At 27.5% G+C, this 13,165-nt stretch overlaps 3 protein-coding genes across 7 annotated transcripts; 1 reads left to right on the top strand and 2 right to left on the bottom strand.

Annotated features, from left to right (window-relative positions):
• Positions 1–350: 350 nt before the first annotated feature.
• LOC107995112 (GATOR2 complex protein WDR59) lies at positions 351–5,639 on the bottom strand. 3 transcript variants are annotated; one of them, XM_017052393.3, is made up of 20 exons: positions 5,498–5,639; positions 5,350–5,399; positions 5,121–5,256; positions 4,841–5,054; positions 4,621–4,754; positions 4,394–4,543; positions 4,163–4,322; positions 4,017–4,096; positions 3,862–3,928; positions 3,581–3,789; positions 3,253–3,516; positions 3,030–3,180; positions 2,768–2,961; positions 2,562–2,695; positions 2,277–2,486; positions 2,089–2,215; positions 1,580–1,609; positions 979–1,139; positions 654–907; positions 351–563 (listed from the first exon to the last, which is right to left on the bottom strand). In XM_017052393.3, exons 1-20 carry the CDS (start codon positions 5,549–5,551, stop codon positions 424–426), a joined length of 2,919 nt encoding a protein of 972 aa, XP_016907882.1. In that variant the 5' UTR covers positions 5,552–5,639; the 3' UTR covers positions 351–423. The 3 variants fall into 3 exon arrangements, with proteins under 3 accessions (XP_016907882.1, XP_016907884.1, XP_016907885.1); XM_017052395.3 differs by lacking the exon at positions 1,580–1,609; XM_017052396.3 differs by lacking the exons at positions 351–563; positions 654–907 and adding an exon at positions 1,442–1,480 and having other exon boundaries at positions 1,008–1,139.
• On the bottom strand, positions 5,610–13,145 carry LOC107995114 (ubiquitin carboxyl-terminal hydrolase CYLD). 3 transcript variants are annotated; one of them, XM_017052399.3, is made up of 12 exons: positions 12,389–13,145; positions 12,123–12,264; positions 11,824–12,045; positions 11,120–11,295; positions 10,940–11,056; positions 10,647–10,870; positions 10,393–10,565; positions 10,031–10,327; positions 9,831–9,946; positions 9,546–9,762; positions 9,246–9,458; positions 5,610–5,747 (listed from the first exon to the last, which is right to left on the bottom strand). In XM_017052399.3, the coding sequence occupies exons 1-11, from the start codon at positions 12,866–12,868 to the stop codon at positions 9,268–9,270; spliced, it is 2,355 nt and encodes a 784-aa protein (XP_016907888.1). In that variant the 5' UTR covers positions 12,869–13,145; the 3' UTR covers positions 5,610–5,747; positions 9,246–9,267. The 3 variants fall into 3 exon arrangements, with proteins under 3 accessions (XP_016907888.1, XP_016907887.1, XP_016907889.1); XM_017052398.3 differs by lacking the exon at positions 5,610–5,747 and having other exon boundaries at positions 7,944–9,458; XM_017052400.3 differs by lacking the exon at positions 5,610–5,747 and having other exon boundaries at positions 7,944–9,458; positions 11,839–12,045; positions 12,389–13,109.
• Positions 6,700–9,094, top strand: LOC107995116 (repressor of RNA polymerase III transcription MAF1 homolog). Its single transcript, XM_017052402.3, has 5 exons — positions 6,700–6,841; positions 6,922–7,071; positions 7,273–7,554; positions 7,669–7,788; positions 7,860–9,094. The coding sequence occupies exons 1-5, from the start codon at positions 6,759–6,761 to the stop codon at positions 7,927–7,929; spliced, it is 705 nt and encodes a 234-aa protein (XP_016907891.1). The 5' UTR covers positions 6,700–6,758; the 3' UTR covers positions 7,930–9,094.
• Positions 13,146–13,165: the final 20 nt, after the last annotated feature.

The raw sequence follows: 13,165 nt of genomic DNA, 5'->3' as shown, positions 1-13,165 counted from the left end.
TCAGATGGTTTTGCCTAATCTAACGTAATTTATAGTTTTTTTAAACTATAGAAAATATGTTGTATTGAAAAATTGTTACGAGATAGAAAAGAGATTTGTTAGAGAAGCATCTTACACGCATATTTTGAAAAAATTCATTGTAATATATGTATATATATGTATATACATAGTTTTATTTAATATTTTTTTATTTTATATGATACATATTGTGAATATTCTATTTTCTTTGTAACTGAAATGAAAGAATTGGAAAAATATTTCTTGAAACAAGTTCATTGAATGAAATAATTTACTAAAAAGTGATAATACGGAAAATTAATACGGATAATTTTAAAGATATTATATTTATATTATATTTTAAAATACTATTTATTATATCCTAATATTTCTTCACAGTTATATACAATTTTTTAAATCTTTTATTTACAATTTTAAAAGAGCAGAACTTTCCTGCAAGCAATAACATCCACAACCCGTAGGACACAATGTTTTAGTAGCAAACCATGTCGCCAAATGTTGTGTATGACCTCCATGTCCGCAAAATATACAAAAATTACTTGGACCTAAATATATATATAAAATAATTTATATTTATCGTACTATATATTTTATCGTAAGAAAAGGAAAGGTTTTATATATGAAATTAAATTTACCTCTAACAGAGATATGACAAATTACACATTCTAATGCTAATCGTTTACAGTTCATACATTGAGGCCCTCTGCTAACTTTGCCGCACAATTGACATTCACTCTGAAATTCGACGCCTTTATGTGTATCTAATGGAGTTGTGCTTACGTGTTTTAATACTTGTGCACGTGCATCTAATAATCGCCATCTATGTAACACTTCGGCGTATGCTTTTTTATAACCATCATAAAGAGTAGTATATTTTTCATCGAGTAACCTACACGATCAACATTTATATTTAATTTATAAAAAAAATTATATAATCTTGAATTAAAATTTTACAACTACCTAATACTTTTTACAGAATCTCCAAATGTGTCTTGAATTAATTTTAAGTCATCAAGAGAATCGGACCACGAATTAGATCGATGTTGCTTCAAATTTTGAAAATTCCATCCTTCCAATGTAGTATCGGCTAAATGTATCGTATGATATGGAGAACCACCAGGCTAAAAAGATATATCAAATGATACATAAAGCTACAAATTAATTCATAAACTTTAAGTAAATGTAATAAATACAATGGACACAAAATACATATATAGATAAACGTATAATGTCTATGATCTCTTTCTGCATAAAGATGTTTGTCTTCTGTATGAAATTTCTAAATATAAATACAACAAACAGTACATCACATATGATTAATCACTACTAACATGATTTTATGGATATTAGTTATAATGTAAAATAGTTATTAGATACGAAATTGAAAAATTTGGCATTTTAAATATTAAGCAGAGCCACAAACCTACATGCTTTGTGGCATCATGACACTTCCACTCCGATGCTGTAAGGCAGTAACAAATATCACCATGATAAGAAAATCCTAAGAACCAAAACATTTCAAACACGTACAAACTTAGAAAATTCGGAAACCATGCCTTACCTTTAACCACCATTTTCCTGTAGAAAGCCTCTATAACAAAGATAACAAAACATCAATCATTTGGTAATTTTTAAAAAATATAATAGAAAAAAAAAATACTGAAATAAAATAATAATAAATTACGTCGGTATAATATGATCTATTTAAATTTTAATATCTATTATAATTATGAAAATTTATTATAGATCCATACAATACCGTCGTATCGTAAAACATTTAAATTGCACATATTCATGCATCAGAAGAAAAAAATGTGTGCGGAATATGAAAAATGTGATATACTGTAGTTTGAGAAGTTAATGTTGAAATATGAACAGTGGTATAAGATGATTATATTCGAAGATATCATCTTAAATATTAAGATGTTCGGTATGTTTCGTGAACAGAAGACAAAATATGATCAAGACATGTAATGTATTAACTATTAATGATGCTATAAGAAATATAGTGCTTGTGCCAAACCATGCTAGAACATTTTAATGTTTAAAAAATAATTATAATGTACTTACACTGATATTAATGGATTTGCTACTCATTCGTGTTTGAGCAACATCAGGATTTTCCGAACGATAACTAAAAGCACAACTCAACATTCCTGCCATTTGAATATCTGATTGTTTAGCATAATGCTGTATTCTAAAAACAAATTAATGTATAATATTCTAATTATTTTATAAATGATATACATATTACTTACAAAGAATGAATTAAATTTTGACCAAAAGGATGCAAATGCCATGGAGCATCAATATCAGGCGATTGACATGAATTTTGTCCAACATTTGAAATTGGTTGCGATATCACAAGAGCGGCTAAACACCATGCTTGAACTAAATCAGCACGTTCTAATGATGCAGCAATATTTGCATTATATTGACACATTGCCGGAATATCGGTGATATTAATACTAAATATAAAACAAAATCAAAAAATTATTTTTTAAAAATTTTACTAACGAATACGAAATAGTTATTGAACTCACACATATTTTTCGGCAAGTTCTTTATTAACGAAAAATAATGAAGAGGCATCATATATCATCACCATAAAGTGATAATTTTTACAACATGATCTATAGGTCATTCTATTTGTATTATGTAATCCACGATTCATTTTCTATTGATTCGAAAATATTTAATGTAATTTATGAATTTATATTATCGTTTTTACAAAAAATGTTATACATACTCGGTCTTGAAAATAAAAGGAACTAATAGGAATGTTATCATTTGACTGTACATAAGAATTTGGATACATATGTATAAAATGTTCTCCACTGCCTATTCCATTTCCTAATGCAGAAAGTGCTCTAGGTGTTGTACACTCGGGTTTCATAGATGATCTTCTTGTGTATGAAGCACGACCAAAACATACAAGTATACCTACAAAATAATGCATTAAATAACAAAGTTCTAATATAAGATTTTCGCTATTTTTTTTTTTTACATACCTACACAACAAAACTTTGCACCAGATGTTCTAGGAAATGGTATATAGGCATCTTGATAATTTGTATACATATTAGAAGAATTTAAAAAATTTGCATTATCTTGAATATCATATCCTAAATGAGTACTTTCATTTTCATCTTTTTTACATGTCTATAGAAATAGGAAAAACATCAGACATTATATAAGATGAATGTTTGATCTGAAAAATAAATTTTCTTTTACTTGTTCCAATGTTGTAATTAATTGTCTAAGACAAGGTTCTAAACATGATCTGTTTTTTTTAACACGTTGTTGAGCAGTTTGTTTTAAAACTTTCAACAATTTTGCCAATGTTGTATTATCAATTGTTGTCCCAGGACAAAATTGAAATGTAGGTTGTGCACTGTATGGATAATTTGGAGGGAAATTTACTTTCAATATCACATTGTAACTTTTATTAGATGCTGTTACTGTACAACTACGCTCTACAGCATCCATTGCATTAACCTATAATAATAAAAATATTTAACTTTATGTCCATTATATTTCTAATTATGTCCATACATATTACCTCTATATTTGGTATGTTCATATTTATTAATGAAAATTCTTGTTGCAAAGTCTTTGGTTGTGTAGGAGATGATATTTCTTTATTATTTTCAATATATACATCTGCTTCAGAATTTAATATAGGTTCATCTACTTTTGTTGTCATACAATTCATTTCGCGATCAGTTTGACTATCATTAAGCTGTAATTGTTGGACAGATTGTAATGTTCCTATATTAATCACAATTATATTAATTAAATAAAATGATAAATGCATTATATTTATAAATAAAAAATACATACTCAAATTATTATCTTCAGAATACTGAGTATAAATAGATGTACTATCATCTATACCATGCCCACATAACTAAAACAGTATTATAATTTTATAAATAAATAATTTTTATAAATAAATATTTTCATTTTTATGTAGTAACATATATAGAAATACCTACTTTTTTTAAAAATGGATCAATTTTATATATCCTTAAACATTGGTCTTTTGACCATGTAATTAATTCAAAATCACTATTTTCTACAAATCATAAATATATTTTTTATTTTTATTTTTTATTTATAAATATATTTATGTAATACACACCTAATTTTTGATGTCTCCATTGAAATTCAAGAACAACATCTGTATGTCCTACAAAAGTATAAATAGGAGCATTGAGATTTGTTGTATTCCACAATAATAAACTATTTTCTCCTCGTCGTAATTGTGGTACTACTATTGTTACCAGTCCTTCTCCAAATGGCTAGATAAATTACTTTTTATAGATAGAAATAAATTTTATTTTTTTTTTTTTTAATGTAAGAGTTTCTTTACCGTATATCTTGCCCTCCATACTGGTGAATTTGTTGTTAAAATGCTTTCAGCTCTTCGTGGATTACTGATATCAAAGATCTTCACAGTACAATCTTGACTAGATGTTGCTAATTGATTTTGTTGAAATGGACACCAATCTAAACCATGTATCTAAAATAATTTCAATATAAGTATCTTATAAAAATTTATATACCTTTTTATTAAAAGGGTGTAAAAATAATTTATACTTTTGTTAGGTGAGCAGCTATATATTGCATAGGACTATTTCCTTTTCTTTGATCCCATATTTTAATATCTCCATCATGAGCTGTTGCCAATATGTTAGGAGAAAGAGTGTTCCATCTTACTTGAGAAGAACCAGCTAACACATTCAAAAATATCTTTAAATTTTTACAAACTATTTTGTCATAATCACCACTTTGTGGTTTTTATAATGTCTATATTTACCAACTGCAGATAAAGATAAACCAGGCCGTCTTTGATCTCTTATATCCCATATATGTATAAATGTATCAATACTACAAGAAGCAATGATATCTCGTTCTTTAGGATGCCAGTTTAAATCACTTACGACTCTTGTATGTGCTTTTAGACTATTTGTTGTTTGTAAGTCATAACTACCAGTTCCAATAAGAGATAATATTTCAATACGTGTATTACTCTAAAATATAAATTCAATTAAGTATATTTATAATATTGTTTACAACATATAGATTTAATATCTAACCGATACAGCGCAAAGATGGCAATTTATACTTGTAGGATTCCATTCTGCAGAGCCAACTTCATATTTACTCTGTCTTTGAAATTTTTTTAATATATCAAGACTTTCGTCAAGGTGTTTTACCGCAAAACATCTGCGTCTAAAGATACGTAAACAAAAGAAGCAAAGTTAAAGAATATAAACATTAGAAGAAATTATACACTAAATATAAACTATTTTTTTTATTACTTACCCGGCAAGTAATACATAATTACCAGTCGCATCCACGGCCATAGTATTAGCCTACATATACAAAATAAAAATAATTTAATAATAAAAGCAAGTGTATATTATAATATTTAAAATTAAAATATATATTTCCTTTTTATGAAATAACTTACCTGTAAATCACGGTGCTCGGTAACCACATAGTCGCTGCCCCAACGATTTGACATTTTACCAACAAATTCGAATTCCAATCAGCATTCTGCAAGGTTAGAATCAAACCGAATACGCGAACTAGAATTGAATCATGTACGCAACTCTATACATATCCAAAGGTAGTATATGACTCGTTGCATCGTGTCCTAACATATACATCTTTATCGTTGGCTTTTGATTGGCTGAATAAAATTCATGTACATATCCACACTAAAAACATATATGGTTTAAGGGGTGAAGCGAGGGGAAGTGATATAAAAGAGTAAAAGAAAGAGAAACAGAATCTGAGAGAGAAGACGCTTCAAGACGCTTCGCTGTGCTATTTCTGTCACGTAGAACGCATATATTCGTTGTTGCATATAGATGTACTAATATCGAAACGCAAATAATTAGTAAACGGTGCGAAATAGAAGCAAAAAGAGTTGAAGTTTGTCGATTTTTGATTATTGCATCGGAGTTTAATTGAATTTTGGGTGCTTTTGTTTAACAGTGACCGTGATAATTCGAGTGATAGTGACAACAATGTCTGTAATTATGGATTGTTTTCATCAGTAGCGGACATATAACATTTCTTAGTCACTTTGTTTAGCTGATTTCCAATAAACAAATCCGATTCATTGTTTTCTGTCGACTTTATAGCACGTTCGCCATCAACTTTCTGTTTAGCGCGAGTTTTTGACCTAAAAAACGGCGTCTTTTGTTTCTCAAGGGTAGTCGCCTATCCTTTACTCCGTTTTCCCTCTCTTTAACTTGCACGTCATTTGCGTAGCACGAGAAGCGAACACTGATCACAGTTGAAGTTTAATCTAAGAACCGATTGCTGAAATCGGATTGCGCACGGACGTATATTCGTCTCGATATCTTTAATTAGAGATCTGTGATGTACAAGCTCGGCGCCGCGCGAAAAATCATTACGTCCAAGATTAATTTCGTACACTCAAAGAGGAAAGGAATTTTCATATATATAAAAAAGATGTACAAAGACTCAATAAGTCTTCGATGTCGTAGAAGTTTTTTAAATTTTCGATTATATTGAACATCCCTTGGCCGTCCGACTGAGAAACGAGGTCAAGTTTAGTCGAAAAATACATTAAAGGTCATCAACTCCTATCTAATGGAGTATTAATGACAAAAGTGTTTCACTGAGAGATGCACCAAGAGTATCCAGTACAGAGACACTGTTCTTACACAACGTACAAATAAACTACTGTTGTTGACAAGATGAAATTGCTGGAGAGTACACGTTTTGAAGCCATAAACAGTGCCTTGTCCATCAAGACTGGAGACAGCAAAATAATAGGCAGGTAAGATAATTGGATCAATATTTATTGAATTGTTCTATCCTTTAAAATAATCCTAAACATTATATTTTTTTCATCCACAGAATAGAGAGCTACTCTTGCAAAATGGCTGGAAATGATAAACAGCTATATAAACGTTTTAATGCAGAACAAGGTTTTACTCCACATGATCTTCAAGCTTTATCACCACCACAAACATCATTAGGAACATCACCTGCTCAAGGATACTTTAGGTATTAAAAATTAAAAATGAAATGTAATAAAATAATAAATCTAAAAATATGAATATTATCTTCTTTAATATGGAATAAAATTCATGTTTAAATATATGTAAAAAGTTATAAAAATCTAGAATACCTTATAAAATACATTAATATTTCTGATAATACCTTATCTGTACATTGATTTAATAGATATATTTTATATTGCTATAGTCGCAGTATTTCTGGTGATGAAGATGGTCCATTATGTGATACAATCAGTAGAAAAACACTATTCTATTTGATTGCTACTTTGAATTCTGCTTTTCATCCAGATTATGATTTTTCTGATGCTAAAAGTCATGAATTCAGTAAAGAGCCAAGCTTGCAATGGGTCATGAATGCTGTAGACAGTAATTTGAGTGCAACTGCGGGAGACCATTATCGTACTTTACGAACGGCACTTTGGGCTGCCATTGATGACGAAATATCATTGAACGAATGTGATATTTATAGGTAAATTCTTGAATCATTTTATATTCAACATATAATATATTTGTTATTCTAATTTTATAGAAGTTATTAAGTTGCAAGATATACTAAATAAATCGAGAATATAAAAATTTTTAGTTACAATCCAGATTTTGCATCTGATCCATTTGGAGAAGATGGATGTTTATGGTCTTTTAATTATTTCTTCTATAATAAAAAGCTAAAACGCATTGTGTTTTTTCCATGCAGAGCAATAAAGTAAGTATTTATATTTCAATATCACATTTGTTTACTTAGTTATTATTATTTTTATATGTATATGTTTACAGTCCTCTCTACGTATTAGATTCTGGTGTTGGCAGTGACTTTGCCATGGATGAAGATGAAGATAGATACTAAATTCATAATACATGTTTATACAAACTTCGTCACTATCTTTATTAGTTTTGCCACAAAGGCATGAATGAACATTAAATTTTATCTATTACATAACTTATGTACAATGATACATCTCGAATTTTTCATAATTATTTTGTTTATTTTCACTTGTAGTAATATTTCTTTCAGACTTAAGTCTAACAAAAATTCTCTTTTTATCTTTTTTTATATGATATTGAAGTAATTGTAGTCAAGAAAAAATCTAATAGTTTTGAAAATTTTGTAAGATTTTGAAACAATTTTTCTTTGTGACTTTATAATTTTCATATACATATTTACTATCAAAGATGCATTAAGTATATAAATCTGCTACACGTTAATTAAATTTGTACAAATCTAAGATCTAGATTTTCATTCTATGTAAAATATTCAAGTTTAGAATATCAAAAAGATCTTTATTTATATAAAAACGTAATGAACTTAGTGGATTTTAAATTGTTGTTGTTATTGTGCTAAGTTGCTCTATTAGATTTCTTTAAGATTATTATAATAATAAAATAATTAAATTAAAAAACAGATTTAATCTAATACTATAAAATGGGAGTACAAAAATTATTAGAGCAACAATAGATTTAAAAGTGCAGAATTTCTTAATCTTAGTCATTATATCTTTAAGTTATAAAAGATTTATTAATTGTTTGTGCTCTTTGCTATAAAAATCAGTCATATGATAATATTTTGATAAGCTTTTCGTATAAAATTTTATACTTCATACATGACTTTTGACAAATATATATTCTTAATGTATCAATAGAATATTCAGTTTTATAAATTATCAAGATATTAATTCAATATTCTGAATTCATTTTCAATAAACTGATAAAATTTAATGATTAATTTAGATCGTGCAATATATGTATAAATTTTACAATAATATAATAAATTTTCCAATAATTTTCGTATAATATGAAAAATATTAATTTTATGTCACTGATAAATATATATATATATATATGAAGAATATATCTTGTGAATTTAAAAACCAGTACTATACCCGAGTTAGATTACTAGTTTTTGATTGAAAATCGTGATTTTCATATAATTTGTATAATATATATGTATAACCTTAGTTCCCTTAAGATTACATGTTTTTCTGCATTTGAATAAACTTTATGAGCTGATAAAATTTTTAATTTTTTCTTTTCCTTTTATCTTTAATAGTATAAAATTTTTGTGAATAAATTTTACTATTGTTATATAAATTTACATAAAATAAAGCAATAAGCACAAACATTATGCTATTTTTATTAAAAATAATAATTTTAAACCTAACTTACCTATATTATCAGGCATTTTAATTTATTTGTACATCATAACATCTGGAGATTGATACATGCACATATATGCATCGCATAACAATCGTTTTGCATGTTCCGGTAGATGACGATCATCTGTTAATTCAGTTAAATAATTTCCACCTTCTTCGCTTAACCAATACGGAAAATCTGGACATGGAACCATTTCCGGTATATTGTAACCGTTTTGTTCTCCTAAAAGTAGAAGAAAAATTTTATAAATTAATAGTAATACATACAATAATACATACAATATATGAATTTATTAAATGCAATCCAAACCTTTTCTATCTGCCATGGAATCAAAAAAACACCATGGAGCTTCAGAACCAGAACCACATTTTACAAAACATACATAATGGGAAGTTTCAATACAAACTACTGCCGACAATTCAAGGTACAATCGTGGAACTGGACAATGTTCTTGTAAAATAGCGAATTCCATTGGTACTACGAGTTTCTTTGGTTCATGATTTGTTCTTCTTTCATGTCGATGTACCTAAAAAAATTTTTTAAAATAATTTTTTTTTTTTATCTATTATACTTTTTAAATATTCTTTATTTTACCTTTTCTAAACATTGAAAACAAAATGCAATACTTTCAAGTCCAACACCACATTGTCCAAAACATTCTTTACATTCGTATTCTGCTAATTTTCCGCAAACAGTACATTGTCTTGGAGCTGTATATAAAAGATAATAATAAAGAAATAATTGAAATATGCCATATTAATAATATATAAATATATACATATAACAATACCTACAATCCTCAATTATGTCTGTTACATCAAGCAACAATGTAGGTTGAATTTTTTGATACATTTTAAATGATTTTCCAAATCGCGGCATTTGTATAATAAGACATGAAGGAACTTCTTTCAATCTTATGTTACTTGTAAGAAAACTTTGTTCTAATAATTGTTGCACAGTTGGAAGATTTAAATGATCATCTTTCTCCACAAAAAGTTGGTAATGATATGCATCTTGACCAGAACTTAATTTAAGAAATGGTTCAGCATTCAAAATTTGTGCAACTAAAGAAGTTAAAAATTCTTCAGGATCTGCACAGATTAAATAATAATAATTTTAATTCTTAAAATATCGAAATATATTTTTAATGAAATACCTTTTTCTTCGCTAGTAAGTCCGGATACAGACGATAATTTTTCAAGTAAAGTTCGGAGCTTCATCACTCGATCTGCTCTCACAAACATATTTTTTCTAAGTGGATTTACAATTTCTTCACGTAATACTCTTTGTACTTCTTCGTATTGTGGACAATCTTTTTCATTTGGTGGTCTGAAAAATAAAATATCATTTATTTTTAATTTTATTTTTAATAAAAAATAAAGAATAAAAGAATAAATATTTAATTAATACCTAAATAATAAATTATCAAAAACACTAGTAAATGTAAACATGCTGAAAAGAGTGGCATCCAAGTAACACGAATTATGATGACCTTGAATTCCTCTATATTTTCCACAAATACTTTCTAAGTTTCCTTTTACAGAGATAGGACGTACCATACCAACAATAACGGAACTTTCTATATTTCCGAAATTATCTGTATTTATCAATGTTGTTGAATCATCAATTTTTGTCTATAAAAAAAAAATATATATATATTTTTATACGAATCTAAAAAGCATATATGAAACAATAGCAATTACCATGGCATCATATCGTGAACATTGTTCAAGATCTGTAAAAATAGCTTTGTACGGTCGACAATGGAAATATCTTACATCTTTAAATGTTCCATCAGTACCTGATGGATGACTATCATCCTATAAAAAAAATAATTAGTATTTTTATTAACTTTTTAGAATTTGTTTTTTTGTTATACATACCAATTCAACAGCTGCAATCAATTTACCAGAAGTAATACCAGGAGGGGTTCCAATCCAACGAATAATTCCATAATGTATATCAGAATCCAAAAGAACCTTTACATTTGAACCCACAATTAGATCCAAATTTTCTGTTCGCCCAAATTTTTTATTTTCATTCTTTTCGAGTGTATTACCTATTATAATAATAAAAGTTTACACTCATATATTATTCAATTCAATATAAAAATTATTTTATTTAAAATATTGATTGTAACTGAAATCACGAAAAAAAAAGAAGTACAATGTAATGTAACAAACAAAATAAATACAAAAAATAAAATGGCAATAGAGTTTATGAATATTCATCTATTATTTCTTACTACAATTTAATGAACTTGAACATTCAAATGTCTCCTCAAGATCACTATACATGTTTGATTCAATATCACTACTCCATTTATGTTCTAATACAAAGACAGGGATGTTTTGTAATTCAGCAGCCATTTTATAATAAAATTATGATAAGTTTACAACACTGAGAAGTTTGCCGGCAATACTAAGTGAGACTAAGATTGTGGCTATTTTTAACTACCTCAGTTATTCTTAACTCCCTCTACTACATGTAGTAGGTAAAGACATACTATGTCTATGGAACATTCAGCAAGATATTCTATCAAACAAAAAGTCAAACTTAAAATTTATTTGTATATTTCTATTATTACCATAAGTGGTTATACTTTTAGTTAAATTGCTGTCATTTTCATGTGTTGTTGATTTTATTGATTGAACATATTCTTTTGACAAAGATGCTTGATCTCTATTGTTATTTTTATTATCATCATATAGACTAAATCTTTCTAACAAAACAGGTGGTATAGTATCCAATACAGATTTTTTCTTATCACTTGTATAATTATTTCCTGTTTCAATTTTTGTACATAAATCTGAAATTAAAAGGCTTTATTTAATTAATAAATTAAATTCCTATAAATTCAAGAAAATAAAATATTTATCTTTTTACTTTTATCTGATTTTGCAAGACCTGTAGGACCTCCAGGTTTTAATGGGAAAATATTACTTAATGTAGCAAATCTTCCTTCAGAATGAGTAGAAACAAAATATTCTTTACTTAATAAAGCTGTTTTGGATGGTTCTTGACTTTCCTGTAAAAATATATATATATTTATATATCTTAATTTTATTAATATTTATATTCTATCTTTAAAAAATTATTAATGAAAGATATAAAAAAGATAATATCAAATAAAATATTTCAATAAAAATTACCAACAAATCAAGGCCAAAATAATATCCTTGTCCAAGTTGTGGCACAGGTCCAATATATTTAATAATAGCTAAAAATTTAGTGCATCCCAGAGGATCAGCACAATACCAAACAGTGTCATTTATTGCTAAGCTCATAAGTTCCTCACATAAGTGTTTGTAATTTGCCAAACGAACTCTTTCTTGAGGAACTGAAACAGCAGGTAAAAATTTCCATACTTCTGATGAAACAGAGATTAAATCAAATCTATGACATCTCCATTCTGTGTCACGCCAAATTTCTGATCCTGTCGTATCAATAACGCGTACTTTAAGTGCACTATCTCCTAAATCTTCGATAGCTTCAACCAACATGCCAAGACGTAATGTATTAACATTTTTGTCACATTCTCCCGATATACGCATTAAAATAGTATTTTGCTTGGCAACAAAATATTGGAAGACCTGACGGTCTTCCTTGTTATTAGAATTGCACTTTTCCATTATTAATCGTGGATTATCATTGTAAGAAAATAATCTTTTGACCACAACGTGTATACAACACGCGGACAAAATGCGACATTTATCTTAGTCATTGTTTTTAGTTTTTATTTTGATTCAAATTAAATAAATGAAAGTTTTAATTTATATCACTTAATATATTACTAAACTTTATAAGTATTTAATAGAATTACTTAGAGAAATATTGTTTGCAGCACACACAGTCTTTCGAGACAATCAAATTCAAGCAGAAGAATGCACTTTGATTGTCAATCTAGATAGGGTATTTAATAGTGAAAA

This window comes from Apis cerana, linkage group LG11 (assembly GCF_029169275.1).
Source record: "Apis cerana isolate GH-2021 linkage group LG11, AcerK_1.0, whole genome shotgun sequence".
In the NCBI taxonomy this organism is placed as follows: Eukaryota; Metazoa; Arthropoda; class Insecta; order Hymenoptera; family Apidae; genus Apis; species Apis cerana.
Note: the sequence above shows the minus strand (reverse complement) of the source record. Positions and strands in the feature narration are given on the sequence as shown.